Source organism: Callionymus lyra, chromosome 17, assembly GCF_982586985.1.
Source record: "Callionymus lyra chromosome 17, fCalLyr1.hap1.1, whole genome shotgun sequence".
Taxonomy (NCBI): Eukaryota; Metazoa; Chordata; class Actinopteri; order Syngnathiformes; family Callionymidae; genus Callionymus; species Callionymus lyra.
The window spans coordinates 163,752-191,335 of NC_141834.1; the positions used below are offsets into that span (position 1 = coordinate 163,752).

Genomic DNA, 27,584 nt, shown 5'->3' on the forward strand with positions numbered 1-27,584 from the left:
TATGTATTTATTTTATTTTTAACAGGCAAATAGGCCTATCCATGATTTCATTCAGGCGTTGTGAGGACACCCCACAACTGCTGTTGATGTCCCCAAGATGTCCATGCTCGCCGAACGTAAGCCATTCAAACTTAAGATGTTTTATAATAGTATACGTATTTATTTCACTGTCATTGTATGATGATTAAACTAAACATTATAGTAATTCATTGTTGCTCGCTGTCGTTGCATTTTATTCCGAAAGTACGAGGAGAACTTCAGCTTTAAGTTTAGTACTAGCATTAGCTACCGATGTAAACACGTGATTGCCGCACGCTAACCAAAGCCTTAGAAATATTGATTTATTGTCAATTTAGTACATTGTATTGATGTCACTGTTATACAAGCACAATATATATTAATTCTATATTAATATACTGTAATAAAGTGACCAGTCAATATTTCTACAGTAAAAATACATGCAACTTTGTTAACTTATACTTCAAAACCTTCTGAACTTATCTACTGAACATGGAAATATAGTCAGATCTTTGTCAACTATTACGGTTTATTTTTTATAATTAATAAAATACATTGTTAAAAAACAGTTTTTTAAGCAAATAGAGAGTCATAAGTCAGTACTTAAATGATTACAACAACTGTAAATGAATTATTTTGCACCGCTTTTCTTCCAACAGTCTCACACATGTTTGCAGACTCTGGTCTCATCAAGTGTTGCTTCAAATCTAGAACGGAAGTGTCTCTGGAATCTATTGAGAGAAAAGATACTTTAATGTCACCATATCAGAGCATTTTTGAGAATCTATCAGTGATACCGTGGAATATCCTTACCGGGTGACTTCTCTCTCACTACCGTAACACCTTCACAAAAGTGCAAGTTTTTTAAAGTTACAGCTAGATCACGACTCACTTGACAGAAGTCTTGTTTCTATATAAACAAAAACATGTTGATGCCCGTTAAGTTTGCTTCTATTTTCTTAGCCAAAAGAAAACAGAAATGGTCTGTGGACCCAAGGAACAGCGCCTGGAGCAAAGATGACACCAAATTCGGCCAGAAGATGTTGGAGCGAATGGGCTGGTCCAAGGGGAAGGTATATGTCGACAAGAGCGGCGTCAATCATATTTCTTTACTGCTTAATCTTAGATATGTGTGTACAATTTTAAAGATGGTTTTATTTGAAACCAGTATTATCAGAAGGGTCTTAAAGAAAAACGAATCCAGGTATACAAGTATAATTTTACGTGATATATATACAGTATATACTGAATATAGTTGGATTATAAAAAATGATGAAAACGCACTAATTTCTTGTCAACCTTCCTAATACTAAGTCAATAGGGTTTCATATTTTAGGGGTGACCCTATTTGTTGAACCCTTCATAATTTGCTTAATTTTTACCAAATTTATAAAAGGTTGGTATCACTGAAAAGCTTGCTAAAAATAGGCTTCATTATGTAATAAAGACGAAATCATGTTAAAATAGAATATTTGGCTCTCAAAATATGCATGGAATTCATAGCCTATATTGAACAAACACATCTATGTATTTAAATATACATTAATGGAAACATAAAGAAAAACTAAAATGACGGTGTATTTTTAATGGATTCAATTCCTAAAATTAGCTTTGGAAGCGAAGGAAATTTCAGTAAACTTGTGACACAATACATTCGATAGACCTGCAGATAACTATTTGGCAGACTTGCAGATTATTTTTTAACCTATAACATAATTGGGATTCCAATGAATATTTAACATTAGATGTTTTGTAAAGGGACTTTTGTAAAGTAAAAACTTGAAAAATGTTGTCAGGTATTTCTGGGGGTCTTACTCAATCCCAAAATGTCCTTATTCTTCATAAACTAGGACATGTGTTCTTCGTAATCAGTTTTGTTGTAAAGTGTGCCACGCTGTTTGACTACTGCCAATATATAATATTGTCCAGTCCATTGCATTTCAAGCCCTCAAAAATGTGTCTAAATGTATATTAAAGCTACAATTACAGTTGGTTAGATAGATGGATAAACTTTATAAATCACTCTTGAGATTTCCTTCTGGAAATTGCTTAGCTACTGGAGACGCTGCCGTTCTCTTGCGGCGCCTTGTGACGATTAGGGCTGATCGAATTGCGATTATTTTTCTCATTATTGCGATTTCGATTTTATATAAATTTTGTTTTTTCTTAAAGAACAGTGACAACTATACCATCACAGGGTACGCTTATGTATTCATCCTGTGGTATTCAAAAAAAAAATTTTCATGGTTGTAGTTTTTTGTGGACCTGATGGAACCAGAGCTGTCGCTGTCTTCTTGTATTTCTTCTAATAAAATAAATAATTCTGCTGCCTGTCTGCTCACCCACACCCCCTCCAGTGACCACATCACCCCGTACTAAATGAATTCCACTGGCTCCTTATTAAGGCTTGGGCACACCGCATCGACTGTTGGGTGTCTGGTGCCGTCGGGCAGTCCTGTGTGTTCTGACGTAGTCTGCCCCCATCCCTCGAAAAAATGCCTTAGAACACACCAAAAGAAGAGGGAGCTGTTGTAACAAGCGGCTGCTCGGGCAGCGCCATCTTGGAAATCCTATGATAATGTACGCTGGATGCAGATTACCATGTCTAGACTGCGCCGCATTGAGCTGCTTCATTCACTTGATAATATTGGTTTGAAGTTTTCGTTAATAGTGTGGTTTCATCCATCGCTGCTTATCTAGTTTTTAAAATGGTCACTTCCGCTTCATTGTCCTGCGCTGATTCGCTAGCTAAACCTAGCACTCAACCAATCAGCTTGACCATTAAGCCCGACTGCGACTCCAGACTGAACGCGAGAACCCGCCTCTTTTGACATCCGACTAGGACCAACTAGGACGCGGACCCCAGACTGGGGGAAACGCACCACAGGGACTCTAGGCGCCAACCACACAGGACTGCCTGACGGCGCCAGACGCCCGATTATCGGCACGTTGTGTCTAGGCCTTTACACTTTCCATACAAAAAAAGGTTCTGCTCATTACCTACAAGATTGTGGTGTAAACTTTTTGCATCACTCAGTAATTAATCACACAATCTTCAGTGCACAGTAAAGTAATGTTCAAACACCTTTTCAGCCATGGACTGTAATTAATGCTTAAATAGTTTAAGTAGATTCTACAAGGTGATAAATGTTGGAGTACGCAAACGCATACACACAGTACGAATGATATCAGGATGTAATAATATTGAAAAAAAAGTTATTTTATTCTTCTGTGCTGACATCTTCATTTAGACGAGTTGTTCATGTGAACAATATCGGAAATAAGTGCGATATTCGATATTGGTGTCTTGAATTACAATATTTTTTTTCTTTCACCTAAAAATATAGCTGCGCCCAGGAGTGAGTACTGTAGGGTAGGTCCGGGGTTAAGAGAAGGAAAACGATGGGATTTTTCCCATTCATTTATTTCCGCGCTTAGTTGCTGACATGATCAGAGAAAAATATCACTCATAATGTTCAGTTTCACAGGACTTGCATCGATTTTTTTTTTAAAACTGGGCGTCATCAGAGAGGAGCCGCCGGTACGTCGTGATATCACTAAATCGAAAAAAAAATATATCTCCTTGCACACGCACACAACAGTTTATAAATGACCTGACGCTAACATCTCAGCTATTAGCATACGGCGAAGACGGACAGGTTTACACTTGTTATAAGAAAACAACTGAGAAGAGATGAAAGGTACTTACAATATGTTGCTTTAACAAAGAGGGTTGAAAGAGATGAGTGACTGGATCACTAGTGTTTGAGTAGCGCTTATAAGTAAGTCTTGCGTGTATATACTGAGCCAAGGTGTATCGCCATAGCAACCAAGCTGTGCCGAGCAGCTCAAAGACAGACCGAGAGGTAAAAAACAACGAGACGTAGAAGTAAACATTTTTTTATAACTTTACAGAACGTGACACTGATTGTTCAGAGTGCGCATTTAATAAATGCTTGATTTATACAATAAAAAATTATAAATTATTGCACATGTTTTCGATATGATAATATCGCAATATCGATATTTTTCCTATATATCGGGCAGCCCTAATGTGTTATCAACTCCCTACTCCGTGTGTTGTTTTGATTTGCATTCATACCGAGGTTTGAAGAGTTTGGTTGTGTAGGCTGGTACTTTGCTTCCATAAAGTGAAGGCGCTGATAGCATTTTATCCACAGTTGTAAGTAATTTGTATTTAGATAGCGCTTTTCCAGACCAGGGTCAAAAAGTGCTTAAACAATACTCAGTAAAATATATACTTTAAAGGTCAAGATAATACTGAGAACAACACAGGAGTTCCAGAAAATCAAGTAAAAGCCCTGCAGAAATAAAAGTGTCTTGATATGTTTCTTGAAGGGAGAGGAAGATCGTTCCAAAGCTTAGGAGCAACAGCCTGGAAGGATTTCTCTCCTCTGGTCCTGAACCGTTTAAAGCAGAGTGTTTATGTCTCTCTCCACTTTTTCTGCTCGGCGCTGCTCACATCGAGGCACGTTACTACATGATGGTTTGAAAATCAAATGAACATAAATTAAATCAAATTGCAACCTTTGCTATATGAAAATAGCCTTTTTTTTTCATTTCGCGATTATTTTGTAAATACAGTTAATCGTTCATCCCTTTTGTTCATTTATTTTTACTTTGTTGTCTGTCACCCGTTTTAACAGCCATGCCCAATCTCTCGTGATCATTTCACGCAATGATAATAATAATAATAATGTCTATTTATATAGCGCCTTTCTAGACCGGGTCAGTAACTTCAACGTAATGTTAACTAAGTTGTTACAATTTGTCTGCAAATAGTCATAGTGATGTCATGAGGGTAATTGTATAATTTGTGAAATTTTTTGTCTTCCTTATGGTGTAAAGTTTTTTTAATTTTTAAATGTTAACTAAAAATAAAACGGCGACATGGGTGGATGGACTATGTAAATTAGGTTCATATATTCTTAATAGTTCCATCTTGTTAAATCCAAAAGGAAAAGAGTCGAATGTTTTTGATTATTTTTTAACTTCTTTTAACAAATAGATATAGATATGCTGTAACTTGTATGTTCATCTGCTTGTTCGACTTCTAAACACTGGTCTCAAGCCAAACAATCTGCTTTCTTGCTTTGTTCTAGCTGTCTTCATCAAAACATTTGATCCTTTCTTACTCTTCAGGGTCTAGGCAAGTCCGAACAAGGGAGCATAGAACATGTAAAAGTCAAGCTCAAAAATGACAACCAAGGACTCGGTGCCACTGCCAGTCATGAGGTGAGGTAGTGAATATAGCACTGTTGATTGTATCGCTTCTGTTTGTTTAGTAACTTTGTTTGCGAAGTACAAATCTAAAAAGGTATTTTGTTGACAGGATAACTGGATCGCCCACCAAGATGATTTCAATGATCTTCTTGCTCAGCTGAATAACTGCCACGGTCAGAACAACATCAAAGCGAGTGAGTTTTTCATCAAATATTATAGCAGAATTTAGGTTTGTTCTCTTGAGACAACTGTCAGAAGTTTTTACTAACATTTGAAGAGCTTCTATTTGAATTCATATATGCTTATATTCTTTAAAAAACAATATTAAATCCATATGCTTTCGTTTGGCTGATGCCATTAACGAACACAAGAGGGAGCCAGAGTACAGTACATATTATGTGATGCTCCAAACCCCCTCCAACGTTTCTATTTTAACTTTATAATTGTTTTACTCTCAAAAGAAGCTCAATCTGAGGAGCAGAGGAGCTTCAGCCTGGAGGAGAAGTCCAAGACATCCAAGAAAAGGGTCCACTACATGAAGTTCACCAAAGGTGAGTTGACCTTATCACACAGTATTTTCTCAAGGGATTTCTCACTTTAATATTGAAGTTATTCACACCTGACTTCACCTGACTGCACTTGACTTTGACCTCACTGCATTGGTTAGCTTTCTTGAGGTCGGTCGTCCTGATCATGTTATTTATAAGGCCCCCCTCTATTTTATGAAGTCAATATCAACTTGCCAAGGAATGGGAGGTATTGGGAAGGAGGGTATTACGGTTTAGAAATAGAAAAGCTTTATTCATCCCCAGAGGGGAAACACACTAATGTTTTTTTTTTTTGTGAATTAATCTTCAAGCCACTTAGTTACAGAACAAATCTCCTTTAATGTTTTTGTTTGGTACATGTAATTTATGATAAGAGGTCTACATAAAAATTGTGCAGGTAGATATTTTTATAAATTGTTATTGTTAATTGATGTAATAGAAGGCATGTTTTGCTGTTGGCAAATGGTGTGTCCATAATGGGCTGTGCCATTAAGAAAATGGAAAGCATGACAACTTCTTAAAAATAATATAAAAATGGCAGAATAAGTTGTAGCAAAGTTTTCCTTTTTGTTCTCAATTACCTAAGATGCCTTAGCAATGTTAGGCTGCTGTTCAGGTTCTATAATCAAGCTTGCGGTTCTATATTGTAGTTACATATTTTGAACAGAATTTTGCTTACAGAACATAGCTGCTTATTTTAAAGATGATTCAGTCCTAAACATTTCCATTGTTGTTACACATTCATTAAAGCAGGGGGTGCCCATTGCGTCGATTGTGATCGTCAATCTACCGCTTGATCACCAAAATGTTGCGAGTAGATTGCGTGACATAACAAAAGATGACATAAGAAAATGGTGAAGAGAGCTCAGATTGGCTGCTGTGCATGTCAATTTAATTCTTATTGCGCCGATTGGTTGCTTAGCTCTCTTCACTATTTTCAAACTCAATAAGACTCGAGAATGAAAAGAATAAAAAGTGCAGACTTCTGATATTTCACGAAATACAAAAAAAAAACGAATATTATATTATACTTTTGTAATATAACCAACAAAATCAATATTTGGTTGATCGCTTCAAGTCTTCTCTACAAGAGTCACAGAAACATCACGTCACTTCCATAACGTGAAGCTGCAGGTTCAAAATGAAAACGCAACAAAAAGCCGTTTTCCCTCATGTGATCACGTGGACGGAGATGCATTCTTAAAAACACATCGGTATTCATACAAAATCACTTGATTTCTATTTGTAAAACACTTATCCTATTAATATAATAATAAAAAGTGTGAGCAGATAAGCCACTAATTACTATGACGCTCAGAGACAATCAGACAAGAAAGAGCTCAGTAGTGATGATGATGTGAAGTTTAATACGTTATCGAGTAACAGTTTTATTTTCATTAAACTTAATATGAATATGTTTTAAATAAGCCGCTGGTCACCTCTGTAAATACAGCATTCTTTTTAAAGCCTGTGTATGTAAAATATTTCATATTTACACCGGAGCACATCTGAACTCATTTACAACACTGGGATTTATGTCAAAATGTTTAAATTCACTACAGGCTGACACTGAGCTTAAGGACGGGTCTCATGGACATTTTTTGGAAGTTACTCTCAGAGGAAAAGTATCCAAATATGAGGAAATGTGCTACTTACTCACTTTACTATTTGACTCTAATTATTTATGCAAGTCAGCATTTGTATGAAGATGATTAAATCCAGACATCCTTCCATCATGACTGATAATCAGTCTATTCAGTGCAAGTCATCTAAGTAAAGTATGTACTTACTTATGTTGCGCAAATCTGATGAAGGTAGATCTTATGGACTTGATCATTTTAAAAGTAGATTGCGAAACAAGAAAGTGTGGGCACCCCTGCATTAAAGCAACTCCAGGAAAGGGATAATCACTCTCATTTCGGCCATGATAGACATGAATCAAATTCTACTGCAGTCTGGGACCCACAACAAAATGCCACTTTTGGGAGTTTTTTTTTTCTTACTACACCAACTACCGGCACAAGCTAAAGTTGGTGATCAGTTTATTTTAAATCGGATTGTTAGCTATAATAAATCCTAATTTGCCCTTCATTTGCTGCATCACTATGTGGATTATAGGGTCAGCGTGCTTGAAGAAAACAAACCCATAAAAGATCAACATCCTTTTCCTGTTTTAAGCATTTGGTAAATCCATTTTCTACCTCTCCACCCAACCCATGAAAAAGTATATCCGATGAACCTGGTGACCTCAGATAAGTTCTGACTGCAGATCCTTCTCTCAGCACAATGCACAAATGTCATCTGCCATAATGTTAAAATGCCAATGATTCCATGACTAATGGGAACAATTAAGACGGACTCAAAACTTCTCAATTCTTCCACAATGTACCTCCATCAGTCTTGCACTTTTATCCAGTATACAGATTGATTTTATCATTATTACCTTAATGGTAAATATTAACTAAAGTGTTGATTAAGTGTCTCTTTAACTGATCTTGGACCACTATTGTACTCATCAGTATGTGTCCGTTTGCAAGAAAAAATATTTTAATTGAAATATTTACCTAAAACATCTGCTTAAGTATAGGGCAATTATTCTTGATAAAGCTTTTTAATTGCATGAAAGAATTTGTACATAATGTCTAAACAAAAAGAAAACGATGTCTCTTATTGAGACTAATGCCTTAATATTTAATTCTCTACATCATAATGAGATTTTAAAAACAATCATGTAAAAATGACAAGAACTTTAGCCTTGAGCTTTACTGGCTGATGACATGAACACCGAATTAGAAGATTTAAATGAATTTGTGATATCACAATGTGATTATTTCGTGGCCACGACTTGGTATTCGTAAAATGGTTTTGCCTGGCACTCTATAATACTCAACCTACCGACATCCCAGAGGTCTGAAGTTGATCTGAGTTTGCGTCCGTGTCAACTCCGTTCAACTGCAGGACCATTGCAAAAGTCACATGCGCAGAGAGAGTAGGTTTTTCAGTACTTTGGAAGATTTGAGAACTTGTGATGCTTTGTAGACTTTTGTAACTCGAGTTGCACATTTGTGGATCACTGTACAGACACACGTATATATGTACAAATCCTTTCAAACATTTACAAAGCTTTATCAACAATAATAGCCCCATACTTAAGTCCCACTTATTTAAAACATTTCATTTTTCTGGAGATTAGATCTTGTTTACCATAACTACATCCACTCTGCTGTGATTTTTCAAGTATCTAAAATTTGTCAGCGCGTCAAAACAGCGTGTGAAAACTTCCTGCTGGAGGAGGAGCAAAGCCCACTATTATGTCATGGGCTCTGCTCGTTTGCAGAGAGACCGAGCATCATCATAATTAGGGACTTGTTGGACATATTGTAGAGGAAGAGTTAATTTGAAACATGTAAGTCAGGAAATTTGACATTAGTTGCCCTTCAATTAATTGTTGTTCAAAAATATCTAGCAGTCAAATCAAAGATATGTCTAAGTAAAATGTAATACTTGAACAGAAATGTCTTTCTTTAAATAATAATTAAAAAAAAAAAAGTGTATTGTTACATGGTTACATTCATTAAGATTTTAGCCCGATTTAACTAGTACTTGCTACTCTCTGTCAAGCACTCATCCACGTCACAATAAGTCCAAAACGTATATAAAACTTTAAATGCTGTAGTTTACTTATTCCACTATCCAAAAGGCTTATAATGACCTATCATCAGTGCTTTGGCAATATGAATTCTTAATTTTAGAATCCTGCTAAATAAATATTTAAGGTTCATTGATAAGGTTCATAATAACATATGAACTTCATAGATGTTTCAAAATTTGCTTTGTTATCAAATCTATCTATCTTTACAGATCTACTTGTTTTTTTACTTGTATTTTAGTTCAGTTTTTTTTTTTTGTGAATTAATCTTCAAGCCACTTAGTTACAGAACAAATCTCCTTTAATGTTTTTGTTTGGTACATGTAATTCAGGATCTCTTGTTTCTTATATCTAATTATGTCAACAAAAGTAACCTCGCAACGTGCGTACTGTGCGGCCTTCTTGCATGCCTGGACTGTTAACTCCCCTCCCTCTGTAGCTGTTTCCAAGTTTAGGCTTGGTAATAGATTTAGTGTTGCTAAGCTGGTTATATGAGATGTTGAAACGGTCTGGTACTGCTCTCACAGCTAGGTTTCTTCAAAGGTCATACGCCGGTCAGTTCTCACTCATAAATCATCTTGTCCATGATTACTGAGATTGTTGAAATTATCTTGGCACATCAAAATAAAATTTAAAGAAAATCGACATTTTATTTCTTATCAGTTAGCTAAATTTCACAAGCATATACAGTTTTAATTTTATTATCAATTAAATTATTGATAAAAAATAAACAATTGTATTGTTAGTTAAATATACATTAAATAAAAAAACAAGGACCTGAATTGAAGAACTTATTAATATGAAATAGAGGTGTCAATTTGTTCCGAGGATGAAAACAAAGTTTGTCACTAAACTTCACTCCTGGTCTCATAATGATGCTGAAGAAACGAGCCCTACTGATCAGTAACCATGAGTCTGATCTATCATAGATATTTGTCTGTCAAATGTGGGGGTGGTTTGGTTTTAGTGCTTTTGTTGTGAAGTACTGAGGGCCAGACGGCAGCAGGCTCACAGGTTTTTGTCGGTTAACTTTTTTCAACAACTCTGTTGAATAAATTGGCATTTCCCTTGATTCAAAGAAAAAGTTTTAAGTATTTATTTTGTTGATTACTTGATTGTTGATCTACTGTTACTGTCAATATTTACTAAAGGTTTATTAATTATTCTGCTTAATATTTATTAAACAAGAGAATTAGCTCTGTTTGGATGTTTTGTACTATTCCACTGTTGCTTTTTATTTAACACTATCCTATTAAAGAGTCTGATTAGCAATGCTATCTTCCTCCTGCTTCTGCTTTTTTATTGATATCCTGTTGGGGTTGGTTCCCTCACTGCCAGTACATACAATTGATGGCCTTTGTTTTTTGGGGAAAGGTACCAACATCTCTACAGCTTAGGTCCAAGCGAGCAGTGTAAACCAGTAACCCACTTTTAATTGCTGCCTCCATCCATCAACTGTCACAACTACAAGGGCAGTATATACAGAATTCAACCGCAATCCTTCACTTTTTGCTCAATGTGCTTGGCTTCCTTTCATTCGTTGTGCTTTCATCCTGACAGCTTTTGTTCGCAAACACAGTTGGTTATATATTTAAAGGAAAGCGATCTTTACATTTTGATCTTATGTAGCTATAGTTATTCGCTTCATTTGTTTTTACCTATGTTTTGCAGAAAATAATTAGTTTATTTATTAATAAGTCTTGTTAAATCAATTATCTCTGTCATATATCATTTTCTTTTTGCCAAGCCGAGTGTCTCACAGGCCCTGCAGGCCCAAGTAAAATTGTTGGAGAAATACTGTAATACAATTTTAAAATGATGGATCTTTCTTTACACGAAAGGTTATCAATATTTTAACATATAATAGGAAAAAAAAAGGTGATCAATATTATCAAAAAGAATGAATGGCTTGGCCAACAGAATTTAAAGCAGCAGAGTTGCTCTAATGTTTCTCAGTAAAGGTTAATCTTAATTTTGAGGAAGTTCATAACAATTTTAATAACAACTCTTATTTTGAACATGCACAAGTTGCAGAACTTGCCTAATTGCCAAAGTATTCAATTTTCCTTTGTTTGTTGGTTAGGCCAATTGATTCGAACATTTTTTTTAGATATATAGATTGTAGTTGTTGCTTCTAAAGAGGGTGTTAACCTTTTTTTTTGCCGTGAATCACATGAGAATGAAATCATGAAAATCATTTAACTGAAATTATTCATTGTGGCCCGTGTAAATAACATTTATGCTTGTCTGTTGTGTTAACCTTTGTTTTTATCAAGGTTGGTTATGGTAGTTTGAACAATGACCTTGGAAATATCAAATAGGAATTTCCAAAGCAGGTTCTTGTGTCCATGTTTTCATTTTTGGCTTTCTTCCACAGAAACACTCGCGTCAACAGTGTTGTGGCTTTATCTGGACTTTCACCTAAAAGCTGAAAAATTTAGACGGCTTCTCCCTCTTTTAAAAATCACAGAGGCCACACCTGCTATATTTTGAATTTTGACCCAAAGTTCAAAAAACAAATACCCTGTCCTGTTTGTTTGACTTTGGAAGGTTATTTCTTGGTGTTGATTCTAAGATGTGCATATGCAATTACTTTCAAAGCCAAGTGTTTGTGAGATGGAGGTTCTGGAGCAATAAATAACCAAATGTTATCAGAGCCCTGCTGAAGGAAGAGGATGCAGCTGTACGAACAGAACCTGGGCTCAAGACAGGCGACATTGCTACAGGAGCCTTTGACTGTCTGTGTTGAAAATAGGAGTCTGGGTTTGTGCTGTAGATCTACTGTTTGTTTTCCTTGGCCGTTTAATCCCTGCAGCAAGAACTCCCTATTTTCACTCCATACCAGGGCCACAATAATTTCACTCCACATATGTGATTTTAAAAGTAGTGCAACTCAAATATATCTAACTTAAGAAAAATATGAGTTAAATAATTAAACTATTTTCCTTCTAGGTAAAGATCTTTCATCCCGGAGTGAAACGGACCTGAACTGCATCTTTGGGAAAAGATTCAAATCCTCCAGAGAACCAGAGCAGGTGAGTTACACAGAAGTTGGACACGGAACAAAATAGAAAAGTATGAAAACATTAAAAGCTTAAAACATTTGAAAGGGATAATTGGTACCTTTGGAAAAGTACCACACTGTTAAATTTAAAACTATTAGTCGTGCAACACACTTGGATTGTGAGATATATACTCTACCAATATTGGATCTATTCGCAACTACCTTAACTGAGACCAAGACTAATGAGACTATTTCAGAGGCACCCTAAACGCACCATCGCGTCCTCAGGCACTGACACAGAAGTTAAGAGACAACAAACTTGAACGAACACTCGGATGAACGAGTGAGATATTTTATGCGCTTTAGTTTTTTCCAGCGAGCTGGCCAACTTGACATGACTCAAGCCATATTCAAACAATGCCGTGAATCTATCAGATATGCCGATAAACTTGGCAACATGGCGAGGATACTTCTGTGCTTCTCCTTCCTCGGATTAAATTAAATCGGTCAATATTTATGTTTATGTTATTTATATTTTATTATGTTACGTTAAATGCAGTGAAGTAGGTGTTGGGGACTTGAGTATTATTTAACTGTTGCCAGTATTAGAAGTTATCTTGTTTAAACATTAAACATCAAGTTTTTACCTGTTCGAATTCCAATATTCTCATTTATTTATTAGAATTCCATTGTTTCTGCTGTGAATGAATTTGAATGCTTTGTCTGACCATACTGAATTATGTATATTATTATTATTATTTGTTCTGCTCTATTAAAAGCAACAATTTAGGGAACAGATAATACATTCCTCAAACTGTTAAAACAGAATTGTGCTTGGAATGCTAAGAAAGCTGACTACAGTGTTACGTTCTCAAACCCTCACTATTTTTATCTAATGATCACATATCTAAACCTTAATATCTTATATCTTATAATTAAGTCATATCAGGAGCAAATTGTTTTTGAATCAAATCGTATCGTGAAGCGTAGTGATTTGTATCGCATCGTATTCTCAGGTAGTTTCAGTCTATTTTGTCGTCCAGGGATTTCTGTGATCATCGTATCATATTGCTGCCAGTGTATAGAGATGCGAATGAAGTCGGCCTTTGTCGTGGAGATGTACATCAGTGGTCCCCGCCATTGCATATTCAACTTTTGTAAGTTTTATACGTGTAAGGAAAAAGTTGACTCAAATGTGCCACATAGAAAATAAGATGATGATAGGTGTTTTCTTTTTTTTATTATTTTATTATTTTAAATTGCTTCCTTGAACATTGCATCCCTCTTTTTTTCGCAGGGGTTGCCTTACCCCAACATCTTTTTTGCACCACGGACCGGTTTTAATGTCACAAGATTTTTGTGGACCGGTGCAAGTAACATTTTAGTCCAGGCACTTCCTACATGATGACAACACGTGTCACAAACGCTAACGTCTCTTCAAAAGCTTTTTTTATGAGTAAAAAACACATAAAACATTCAATATAAATGTACAAACATTTCTACAACATATGTTATCCTGCGTGTGCGGATAAATATAAAAATGGTATTACCAGCGTAAAACTGTTTATTGCATGTCTTAATATAATAACAATACACCTGAACCAACTGTTAACTCTTTTAATACTTTATTAGCGTACTTGTAACATCACGCCAAAAGAATAACAGAATGTAACATCCACTCTGCCCCTCTGTTGTCTTTATCATGCTCTTCAGCATGTTCTCTGGTCGCTATGGTAACGTGTAAACATACCTTCAATATCAAATGATAAAATACCGATGCACCATGAAACAAGTTTAAAGTCCATGGCATGTTTTACTCACCATAACACCGGTAACCTATCACCTGACCAAAATGCGAGAAGAGAAATCGATACATTTTCAAAATAAAACATTGCGACTTGGATAATTTAAGATTAGACATTAGATTATGCTAATTTTTTCTCCTTTTCTCCTCCCTACTTTACTTTCATTTACTTTTATTTCATTCATTGCAGGTGATCATGTAAAGATGCATATTAATTATGTAATTTACAAACATATTAAACTCTACATTACAACATCTACGACTTTTAAGTAATCCACGTACAGTACAGTATTTCTTGAAATTTTTCTTTTAGTAAAACTGTTTATTTCGCCGTATGACGTATGCACTCTTGACAACACAGCATCTACTAGCCTGTGCAGCGCACTCAACATTTCCTGGATACAAAGTCTGTAGTGATGTTCACATTTACCACATGCCTTTTTATTAGGCTCTCCTTGAGACAATCGGCACCCTGGATACATTATTCATGTTATACTAATTGACAGTATTTTCCTTAAGTTATCAGCTGCGGTTGAGTTAATAAAACGTGAAACTGCGGAATAGATTCCATTGCCATATGATTTGGTCAAACTCACAAGGATCACAGTACATTTGATTTAATTTTAATTCTGTAAAACTTTCCAGATGTATTCACATACTGGTAAAAATCACTTGTACTGTGTTTAATGCTGCATCTTAGAAGTCTGAAGCATGAACCGACAGATTTTAAGACTTGCTGAGGGAGGACATGGCACAACCCTGGCCAGGTGGCTGGATCTGATCTGCCTCTGTGCTGGTAATTAGGGATGACCACTGGCACTGCCGCCTGCTGGAGTTGCTGCGCTGTGTCTTTTGTTAGTTTAGGGCTGTGATCATGTGCAGCCCGTGGCCTTAGATTAGCCTCGTCCAATGCATTGCATGGCGCTCCTAACATTGCCAATAGGCCACTGGTGTCAGGCAAAGCACTGAAATCCAGTTAAAGGATTTGCTCTCTCACCCCCCTTCACACCTTCTTTTTCATGTCTGTCTTCAAGGCGCCCCGTCATGCACTTTCACGTGCCCTAGGCCAACATTAGAGGCAGAGTGGTTGTGAGGCAGGCAAAAAACATAAGTACAAATGGAACGATGATGCTTGCAAAAAAAAAGTTTGCCCCCAAATTTTGGCAGACCTTATAAAACTGGATTGATGGTTGTAGTTATTGTATAAAATCAAACGGAGCCCTCTATTAAATGACTGAAATTAGAAGAACTTTCTTATAGTTCTTCTTTTGATCCTATTTAAAGCTCACCAGCCATAAAAATGTAAAACAAAAAGGCCTAATTGATAGTGGGCTTTTAAGATTGTATGTTAAATCCCAATTTAAATCCACAAATTATCCAGAAAGAAATCCTCTGGAATACAGGTGTTAAGATGTAGCATGAAAATAGCTGCTGGTCCCCAGATTATAATTGAAAATGCAAGCAAAATGCACCATCTCCCTTTCCTCCTAATCGTTTGGTTATGGGTTGATATTTTTCAGCCAGAAGGGACACCATTGACCATATTGTAATATGGTCTCCCATGAGCCCGAGTTTAAGCCCAGGAACATGCTGCTGGAACATAGTCAGGGTCCACTCCCGGTGCACCCTTGTTGTAGTAATGGTCGGTTTTCAACTTTTGTAAAACACTCCTTTCATTGTGACACTGAAAATCTGGATGAGGCTCCTTCTAGTTGTTTGGCTGCCATGATTCTTCCAGAGCTTCACCCGCCACCCACCGTTGTCTCCTCCAGCAGTCACTCACTGCTGGGGTTTTCCTTCCTCTGCAGTGATGTGCTTCCTGTCTGCTTCTTATCGCCTCTCACAATGCTACCTCAAACACACGTTAGGCTGCCCCACATGACTCTTGTCTTCAAAGACAGCTGTGCCTGTGAACAGAGCACATACATGCGATGGGTGACTAATGCTTATACACAGGAAAGGTCTTCCGTGTAATCCTTTTTCGGTGCTTTGTTTCAGATATGTACATTTTTTACAGCTGCATTGTCCAAAGGAAATATAGTTTTGAAATTTAGATAGTTAAAAAAAATTATCATTCCTAGGGATGCACTGATCCAAGTTTTATGGACCTGATACCATCTGGGCCTTTAATATCGGCTGATTACGGTGTTAAATTGTTTTTCCCCTATTGTGAAATAAAACTGCTCATGCTTTTGATAAAAAGCAAAAAATACTACATATAGAATTAAAAAGTTGTTTAATGTTCACTAGCGAAGAGGAATGCAAGAAAGAAGTGAAATCGTAAACTTTGTTTTCCTTAAACTTTCTTTAAAGTTTACAAGTTGGTGAAACAAAATGCTATGAGTGAAAATTTGTAAACAACCCTGGAAGTGTCAAGCTCATTAGGTGAATAAAGAGTCCAGAACTAAATAGTAATTACACTTTTATAGAAAAAACGGGTCAAATAAAAGCACTCTTAGTCTTTCCTGTATCAAAATTAATTAGGTTTTGCAATAAACTAAATCTGGTTTACCAAAGGTGCGCATGTGTGTATGAGTATGAGGGACCTGAGAGCACAGAGGTCTGGAGGACTTTAGTTTTTGATTGCAATTTTAAACACAATTTTATTACACGAAACACTCAATAATCACATTAGTATAGACAGATTCTGCGTGGTGCAAGATTTGTTGAATATGTTTTTTCACGATCCTCAAACTTGGATCATCATTTGATCTGCGATCAACATATTGTAAAAGTTGGTTAGTAAAGCGCTTAACCGTGTTATGACTAAACTAAACCTGTTGAATGTATTTTCGTGTCATCATTGATCGCCTTGTGGTTTGTGAAATTCAAATTTAGCGGAGCGTCCGCTGACGTCACACACACGGAACTGTGCTTAATACCGGTTGAATAAAGGCTGACTTCACTATCGTTTCCCAGTTTACGGCAGTTTAGGTATATCTCACATATTTTAGAAAAGAAAAGAATAGAAAAGCTTTATTCATCCCCAGAGGGGAAACACACTTTCACAACAGCGCAGTTGGAAGAAAATAAAGTGCAAAGAAAAAGAAATAATAAAAGAGATAATACAAAATAAAATAAAAACGATCTTAAAAATATACAAATTATTTACAAAATTAGAAATTGACACTATTAACAAAATAAAATAGAATAAAATAAAATAGAAATAAAAAACGGAAAAAAATAAAATAAAAAACACACGAGAAGAAAAACACACTACGGATTAGCATCAGGATATTTAAAGTAGAGAGTTAAATATCCTGACACCAGTTGGGATGAAGGACCTTCTATAACTATCTATTTTAAAAGGGGGTTGAGGGAATTTTTTTTTATGTCCCTTAAACCCTTTACCTGAAAATAATATTTATCACCTAGCGTCATTTCTGGAATGTAAAGGCAACCTGACTATAAGCCTCAGGTTTTCATTGTTACGAATTACCTGTAGTGACGCCATGATTCAATCTCTTAACAAAGGACTTTGTTAACCTGTATTGAGCTAAGCCTAGCATCTGGTTATAACATGAGAGATTAAGACGGAGCGTGATCTTTCCCCATGTCTGTCACACTATTGCATTTACTGCTAGAGGGGCCCCTGGTAGCTGTTGGTTACTAAACAATCTATAGATGTGCATGTGAAAAAATATTCGGCTGACAGTCTAAAAATAAGTACTGTAATTTTCGGTTTGTAAAAAATGGTCTGCAATGAATCAAACACTGTAATCTTTGTTTTGTTCTTAGTGTTTATTCTCTTAGTAATGTGAGAGCTACCATTGATTTCATGTTTTTTTTGTTTTGTCTTTGTCTTCAATGTTATTTTTTGTTTATAAAAGTTAAAATATTCATTAGAATAAAAACATGCCCGGTTACGTCAGGTTAATCCCCCTAAATGAATTGTAGAATTTAAAGAAAATCTGTTTCCTTTTTAAGCAGTTTGTTTCCTAGCTAAGGGTGTTCAGGAGTGCAATTATAATTCATGTTCCTATTTCCTTCAAGAAAGTGTATTTTTTAATTGGATTATTCAATATAAGTTAAAGTTGTCTCAGAAGGCAGCATCAGATCTCCCTCTTGGAGCTGCAGTTGAACACCTGAATATCTGCAGCACTCCGTTATCCATCACCCATCCCACGCTTACAAGCCCTCTCAATCTCCCAACTCCTCTTGTGATGCTCCAAACAATTACTCATGGCATGACAAATGACGGGCCTCCTCTTCTGAGATATCAAAAAGCCCTGGCCACTTTTAAATGAAGGTACTTTGGCAGCCCTGAGCTCCCTGTGCTTATCGGCAGGCGAGCAGTGCCCCTGGCCATTCTGTGTCCCCCCTGCCCTTCCTCCGCTCTCTCCTTGCCCTTCTCAGGGGGTTTAGTTAAAGGAGAGGCTTGGAGGGCCGGCCCAGCTTGATTTATCTACCTTGCCCCTCTGCCCAGCAATGCAGGCCGTCCAAAAAAGCAGACGAGGCGCCAACGGGCCACTGCTAGAAAGCCCGGCATTAGCTGAAATAAACCACTCCGCCGCCCAGTGAAAAATGTCCTCTGATTGGCTAATTAATCAGTCAAAGGGGAGCGACACAGCTTGTGACTTGAGGGACCCAGGCTGGCGACCGCAGAGGGCCTGCTGATAAATAGACTCCCCGCCGATTCATATATCAACAAAAGAGAGTCATTTTTTATAGCCGCCAGCTCAATTGAGAGGTGGAAACAAGCTATAGTTTTATTTCTCCTACTTGCTTTCTGTATGCCTGACGTCTGCAGAGTTTCTTTCCTATTCTACTCTTTGTGAAATGGTCTTCACAATGACTTTATTCAGTAGTTTCAACTATTTTACAGATTGCAGTTTACACATTCATCATTAGCATTGCTCTCCTTATCTACTTGAATCAAATTAAACGTAGTTTGTCATCTGCGCAAACAAAATGTTTGAAATGCATTTCTTTTCTGTTATCTGATTATCTTTTAAATACAAGTAACTCATTGTACAATGTGTGCTTGACACCTTGTGTTCGTCATCATCTGATTATCACTCTCATATCCTTTCTATAATTTAATGACGTGTTGAGCTCGTTAATCTGCGGCACTGATTCTGTCTTCTGTTACCATGCAAGATATGAAAAATGTCTTTGAGAACAAGTCTGGTTTTGACCCATACAGTCAGACGGTCGGTGTGGTGCCTGGTGTTTTCAGGTCAGTGTGACCCTTGCGGCCTCACCCACTCCCACTCCAGCTCAGCCACAAAGGGCCGACAACCAGGCCTCGTCGGGTTGCACCTGTTGCAAGTTTCTTCTGCCCACGCGTCGTCCACATGAAGGATAGCCAGTCAGCGGGGGTTTCCCCTGGTACCCTTATCCTCAGTAATAGGGGGGCAGGATTGTTGGGGTTGGGTTGGGGGGCGGTTGCCATGATCTGCAATACTGGCCTGCTCAGAACCTCCTGCAGTAGCTCATGAACTAATGTAAAATGTTTAAATTTGCCAATCGACATTTTAACAAAAGAAATGTACAGTACTATGTCACATTAGTTGGAGAGCTTCCTCTTTGACACCACTAATCAAATTTGTTAAGCATTGTTGTTGATTTGTTTTAATTTTTCATAATCTGTCGCTCGTATAGCTATTATAATCACTCGTATACACATTTGAAAAATGCTTATATTGTAAAAAATTAAATGCGACACTAGTTTGCATTGATTTTTATAAATTGAACGATATGTTATAGTATCTTAAGGTTCTACTAAAGTTTTTTTTTTTTTTTTTTTTTTTTTTCTGTCCCCCAGTTTCAATATTTGTTTTTTAAAAACAAAACTAATTGAATCTTGGCATACTTGATGCATATTTATTGGTACTATATTAAACATGTGTAGAAGAATATATACTGTAACGTTAAAATATACCAGCTGCTCCCAGTCTAACGTAGGTTTCAAAATGTGCTAGTCACCATGTTGATCTACAAATATTTTAAGATATGGAAAGAAAGGTTGATGATTTTTTTATTTCAATTATTACATCTGCTAATGAGTTGGTGTACATTTTTAGACGTGTGTGCAACCACATTTGTACATTAAAAGCTACTTGAAAATGAATACCTCAAAAATGAGGTTTAAAGTAATATAAAAAAAAATGTCCCATATTTTTAAAAGCATTAAACACGCACACCCTTTTTTCTCCTTTCAATTGTAGCTACTCCGAGATCCTTTAAAATAATCAAGACCTGCCAAGGCGCCCGCACACACGCACAAGCACACGCACACGCACACACCTCTGCCTACCTCCCTAGCAGTCATGTGGATGTCCAGGACGTGCCAGCTCCCTGACACTTACAGATTATCACGGAACAAAAAGAAAAGGCGCGTTAGTTATAGGACTAAGCTGGAAGTCACAGGTCCGGGTAATTACCGCCGGCTGGAGTAAACCGCCCAAAGACTCTCGGCTGTTTACCGCCTCACACCAGCATTTAATCAATGCCTTTTTAATCTAATAAATCACATCCAGAGAAAATAATCACAGTATCACCTGGCTGCATGGTGCCTGGTAGATTGCACGGCCTGCGGGTGTCTGCGATGTTAAACAGTCACCATTGCATGCATAATTCCGACATTATTAGTTACACATGATAAACCATCTCCAGCTCAACACAAAGTTCTATTTTTCAAAATCTGTTTTCTGTACAGACATTATAAATTACCAACTCTCCACTCTTAAGTATTGTCTAGGAACCACTTTGTGTGGTACTAAACAGTGCTGAACTTTATTTAGGGGAGAGAACAATGTATGTGAGCTTATATAGGTATGATATCGATGGGCCAAGCGGTTTCCCTTTCCTTATTTACCATTGAGAAATATTCGGCTGCCCTACTGTCCACCCACATCAGGACCATGAAGGATGGTCGGCAGGACTTGTGAGCTCATCAGGGACGGACAGCTGGCTAATCAGGGCCTGATCCATAAACCTAGGGTATTGCCAAATTTATTATTGTGGCAGGACAATGAGGGCTCTATTACAGACCCTACCAATATTCCATAGAAATAATTAGAAAGGATAAAGCAGGTATTGCAAACAGGCATTTTTGGGGGCGAATAATTGAGAAACTGCAGCTTCATCAGCTGCTAATTAAGATTGAAAACGCACAATGCCAGAAATGTTTTTGTTTTTTTGCATCAATTAATAAATAAGAGTAAATAAACAACCCTGATGTGGTGCACCATGAATATAAGTAAGTAATTTATACTTGTAGAGCGCTTTTTAAGACCAGGGGCTTACTGTGCATACGTTTCTCACAAAACAAATATTTAACTAGATGAAGTGTCTCTTTTGAATGAGTTGATATACAGTTTATTACAGTTTGAAAAAGGTCAAATTAAGATCAACTCTTTAGTTTTGAATAACTTTAAATGCACCAACAAAAGAAACACAAACGATGTACGTGTGCATATGTAGGCCTCACTTGTCTGTAATATGCATTTTTCCATGTTATAACATGCGTATTAACAAAGAGATGGTTTATAGAAAATAAAATAAATTATTATTCATAAGATATATCTATAGATAAGAGCTTGTGTAAAAGTAGTGCTGTATAGTCTGAAAAGTATGATGTATATGTAAAAAGTACAAAGATAAATAATATTCACAAACTGAAACTGCGCCCTACATTTGTAAAATTGTACTACTTTTGTAAAATTGTAAGAGGTTTCATCAGGCAAATGATAACAGATCAGGCAACGTTGAACAGGCTGCCGTCTCAGTTTAATATTTCGTACTATTTATTTTGTTTTCTTTTCTGATGTTTTCTTTTTTCAACACCAATACAGCAACTGCAAAAATGTGCTGGAAGAATAGGGCAGAATGACTGACACTGCTTGCTTTTCTTTTTTTTGTTCTTTTTTACTCCACACTGATTTATTATTTACAGTGATTAAACGTGTCTGGCTACGCAGCATTTTATTGCAAACTTTTATTTGCGTCTCTATTGGAGATTAACGGCATTGTTTTTCAACCACTTTAAAGAAGTACTTGTTGAGAAGTTTGACTTCTGGCGTGGAGGACCTTCCTACTGAAAGTACTGGGCTCACTGTCCTGGCACCTCTGATGTCTCCTGGCTGCTACTGGCTCCATTAGCATCTGCTGATAGAACTGGAGTGTCTTGAAGGAGGGCCGCCTGTTGAATGACTGTTCAACTCCTCCATCCCCCTTTTTTTCTGGGCCCCTCTGTAGGCCTTCCCTGTGTTCCTTGCCCAGACCCGTCCCCCGCCAAGGGGAGTGCTGGGTTGCAGGAAGAGCCCGATAGCCAGCCAGACTGCTCCTCTGCTGAAGGAGTCTTATCTCAGACCTGCACACAGCTCACTGAGCGCATCCTTTTCCTGAGGTTCTGGGTCTTTTAAAAAGGAGGGGGTGGATTCTGTGTTGTGTAAACTCTACTCCTAATGACCATGACCATTGTCTTATCCTCTCCAAAATAACTTTCAGAATTATAGAATTGGAGTTGATACAAAAAATACCCAGAAAATGTCAGCTTTTGGACAACAGATTTCTCTATCAATAAAGTGTCGGTCGGTCGTATAGAATCATATATATTTTTAAATACAGGTTGAGCACAGTTTGACATGTGACCGGCCTATTTGTGGTTGTCTGTATGATTTCCTTGGACCGGCATCTGAGGACCCACAGTCCCCTGCTTTCACCCCAAGTAGCTGGAATTGACATAGAAATATGATACACTATTGTTTTGCATTTGCTTTTACTTAAAGGGTTATTGTCAAAACCCAACTTTCCTGACTCACTAACATGTTTCAATATGTCTTCCGCAGGATGAATGGAGTTTGACATAATGCGCTTGAACAATCAAAAGCAATACACAGTTAAAAATACCTACAATTTAAAAACTGTAAAAGGCCAAGACAAACTGAGCAGCCCCAGGAAAACTGGGAAAAGGCCTGCACAAATAAAAAGGTCTTAAGAAGCTTCTTGAGGGAGTTGGTAGACACCATCAAACACGCAGAGGGAGACGAAGATCGTTCCAGCAACAGCCTTGCTTTCTCTCCTCTGGACCGGATCAGAAGATTCTGATCCACAGACCGAAGAGCCCGAGCTGGAGTGTAATGCTGGATCAGATCACTGATATAAGGTGGAGCAGTAAAAGTTTCTACTCAACTTCCTCTTTTTAATTTCTGTTAAAATCATTTAATCTAGTTTAGTCTTTTTTCCTACCAAAGGTGTCAGTTTAGCACATTTAATGTAGAGACTCGCACCCAGATAACGGCACCAACTTGTTTTCCTGTCGGAAGTGTCTGTTGTGCACGCTGAATGTCGGCCTCCTGGTGCGACTGTGATTGTGTGTGTTGGTGATGTACTCTCCACTGCACTTGTGTTGGATCCAATTCTAATGGAGATCCCCAGGCATCCAGGATAAAGCGCATACCAAGTAGCAGCCAGTTCCACTGATGATGGAGACGTTTCTCTCCGCCGCTGCTCATTCACCCCGGGCTCGCTCTCCTGAGAGTAATTTCACAGGCAGTTCTAAAGTGGCCCCCGGCCATCTTCCCAAATCCCAGTTACATGTTGTTTGGCACTGTCAGCTCTAAGCTGCGGCTAGCAGTGAGGAGGCTATTGTGCGGTAATGGTGGATATAGATTTTCTGAGGGAAGTTAGATACTTTCCTTTAATGGTTCCTCACCTTGAGGGCGGCATCATGTTTGTGTGGCGACTCAGCTAAGCAAGGCCTTAGAAGTTTGTCGTCAAGTCATCTGACAGATTTCAACTGAATATTTGCTTAATTCATCAAAGAGTCAATAGTGTGTAGCAGTGCCTCCCATGATTAATCTTGTTGCCTAAAATTTAAAAGTTGCCCTATAAAGTCACCAAAACTGGCAACAATAATGTATTGCCAAAGGTGTAGTTGCTTTGGTTTTGTTTAAATTACCCAAATTCAAATCTAAAACTATAGATATTCAAAATGTACACAGAGCCCTTCGTACACGCACAGTCACCACCAATTTAGCCCAAATAAATAATACTGACGGAACATCAATTGGAGGAAATGTAAACAATGCTTCTTAAAGTTAAAAAAAAAATCTCAAAGTTTTTGTGTTCAAATTTAGATTATACCTGCAAGATTTTCAGTGTTTTAGGAACATTTTAGTACAATTAGTACATGGATACAAACCTTTTTTAAATGTTTCTTTGAATCAGCCTCAGAATAAAGAAATTAAATTTGGGTTGAATGGGAAAGTGAGTTGTTTAAGTTGTACATTTCCTGAACTACTTTTTATAATATTTTTGACACAAAGAAATTAATAATGTCAAATTTTCTTTTACTTTTCTTTGAATGTGCGTGAAAACGTATACATTTTTTTATGCTCTATTCCAATTAAATGTACATTTTTCAGGACGATCTAGTCGTGCAGGTCAACTACACAAGTTTGTAATTTGTTTGGTTTCTTCATTATCAATTTTTATTTTAATTAATCAATACATTGAGCTTTAAAAAACAATGGGTCTAACCCTCATGGTGGACTATTGACTAAGAGCCTTTTTGTGGAACAGTCGGGTATGTAGTCTCTTGTGGCCAAAATGACACTTTGCATATTCTAAAATGAGCAAATCTTTCTCAATGAATATGTAGAAACCTTAAGTGAGAATGTGTTGTCTTCCTGACTTAAGTTGATGAGGTGCTGCTTAAACAATGTGAACAAGACTTCAGGGACCCAACTCAAGTTTTCTAATCTGAATATAGAAGCTTAAAGGCCAAACACGTAGGTCGTCCCAACATGGCTTTGACTTCCTGCAGGCTTTGAAAAATGCCATCGACTCTGCCATCTTAGTACTCGTATTGTTTGGAAGCAGTCTCTGGAGGAACTCCTGCATTCTTCCACACCAATCATTATGCATTGAGTAGGCAATTAGTAAAATGGAGATAAATGGGACGGACGGGCGAAGTGACAAATGGAGTGTTTTGTGTGAAGTCGGAACCATTCCAGGGTTAGGCCTCAGCCTAACAAGCAGATGGACAGTTCTCAAAGAATTCTAATCGGCCTCCTATTAACCCTTATGTTATCTCCGCTTATAAGGTGAAGGACGTCCACCACTGAATTTGTATTTCTGGAAGCCAGGGAGGTCGTTCACCAAAAAGCAACACAAGGGATAAAAAACAATCACATTTCTTTTCAGGCCTGAAGGTCACCTTGACCCTAAGATAAAACGAGGGTTAAGTCGACTCAGCATGAAGTCCTGAATGTCGCCCTTTAAGGGTCTGTGATCAAGCTAAAGCGTCTCAGGTCAGTATAAATTCAAAATGGTTAATTTCGAGAGGTTTGAGAAAAAAAAAGGTTTGGCTATGTTGTCTACGAGTCCATCAGGTCCTTCAGAAGTGCGATCAACTTCATTTCATTCTCTGTTTTTGTAGAGCAACAGTTTGCCACAAGCAACAGCAACTTTACATTGACTTAACATGTTAATTTTGTTGCACATTCAGGCCTTATTGGTTAACTTTACAATGTAAAGGTCGACGCTTCAAGAGGAAGAATACGCATAAAATAAAAATGATAACAAATGGTTGAATAACAGGTGGAATAGCTGGACCTTCAAATTTTGTCTCAAAACATAGATCTTTAGAGATCATCTATTTTGACCAGGTGTTATTTTTCAGATTAAATTAGCAGATTGATTTATTTTACCTCCTAACTGATGCACTTAATTTAAGACATCTATTAAAATAAATGTATCTCATAAGATGTTCTCAATTTAATATTAGCATTGTAGGTTTGTTATTAAATTGTATGTTTTACAGAACCTGGATTATAAAATATAAAAAGTGTTTTGGGGTAGTAGATAACACCTTAATGAATAATAGCTTGCAGTCATCAATTGTGCAATATTGAGTGGCAAGGCAAAATGTAAAGGCGAAAAAATGGTTTGGGAACCTGCCTCATTGATCCCCTGGCTCCTGCCAAGGCTTTTAAAACGTTTCAAGTGTTGAAAGGTGGTATGTAGCATTGCAGGATGAATCATGATTCTTGAGTAAGAAAAAGTAAAAAATAACTCACTAAGAGTCACACCTGTAATAAGTGTTTTTTGAGTAGGATGATAAATGACACAGCAACTATTTCAAGTGGATATTTTAACACTTATTGTAGCCTTAGCATCCTCCTGCTGCTTATAGATTCCCTCCATCTTCCTACTTCAACTGTGCTGATGGACGTCCACCATTGTCTGTTGCCTATTCCTGTACTCTCTAAATGTGGCACTTAATCCTCCTCTGTCTTCTCCCTGTGACCAGGAGAGCGGCAGCAGCAGAGACTCTCCGAGCGAGGAAGAGACAATCACCCACACGGTGAAAAGCACGCTCAACATTCAGGAGTACTTTGCTCAAAGAAAGGCCAAACTAAGAAAGGCCTGCGAACAGAGCACAGCTGGTGTTGAAGGTTCCAGCCCTGCCCAGACCTCCGACCCTGAATCAGAAAAGCCCAAGAAGAAGACGAAGAAGACTAGGATGGAAACGGAAGAAAAGATAACCGAAGATCCTGTTGAAGACCACCAAGCTTCCAAGAAAAAGAAGAAAAGAAAAAAGAGTGATGTGGATGCAACCCCTGAGCGTTCTTGCTCTCCTACTGGTGTGGATCACAACTGCGAGGAGCTGCCTCCATCCAAAAAGAAGAAGAAGAAGAAGAAGAGTATGAGCAAATCAATGGACATGAATTGACAACTGGTCTCCCGGAAAAGTCAAAGAAAAAGCAACACAAAAGGGAGGGAAGTGATGAGGTGTAGAAGAACATCATCACATGTGTCATAATATACGTAGTCCACATCGGTGCCTACATTTTGGTGTTCTTAACTTCAACATACAGCCAAGCTATGTGAAATCAAAATGTTTTCTATCTTTAGAGAATGTTCTTTTCTTTAGCACAAAGTCACTGCAGAAGATTAAATCCAATAATCTTTTTACAGAAAATGTAGGTTACCTTGATTCTCAGACAAGATTGACGACTATGATACAAACAATAAAAGACCTTTCTTGTTGCCAAAATCAACAAATGACTATAAATGACCTATACTACAAATTCATAATGTGTTCATTTTGGGTCAAAGAAAACTTTTACATTTACTTTTTCTGCATGAATTGCTTTCAAAAAGTTGTTTGGACCCTAGTGGAGGACTGTAAAGGATATTTGTTAATAAACTGATACATTGTTTAAATTGATTGTTTACTGTCAGTCGTATATAAACTATATTTTTTTATTTGTACCCTTAAAACCACTTCATCAGCCAACACATTTATAATTTTATATAGGTTATAAAAACATGCTCAATCGCATGCACTCGCTTATTAATTAA

The 27,584-nt window shown here is 37.2% G+C and overlaps 1 protein-coding gene across 1 annotated transcript; it reads left to right on the plus strand.

Moving 5' to 3' along the window:
• Positions 1 to 50: 50 nt before the first annotated feature.
• pinx1 (PIN2 (TERF1) interacting telomerase inhibitor 1) lies at positions 51 to 27,446 on the plus strand. Its single transcript, XM_087812295.1, has 7 exons — positions 51 to 116; positions 982 to 1,091; positions 5,182 to 5,274; positions 5,372 to 5,456; positions 5,724 to 5,813; positions 12,412 to 12,494; positions 26,530 to 27,446. Exons 1-7 carry the CDS (start codon positions 98 to 100, stop codon positions 26,950 to 26,952), a joined length of 903 nt encoding a protein of 300 aa, XP_087668421.1. The 5' UTR covers positions 51 to 97; the 3' UTR covers positions 26,953 to 27,446.
• Positions 27,447 to 27,584: the final 138 nt, after the last annotated feature.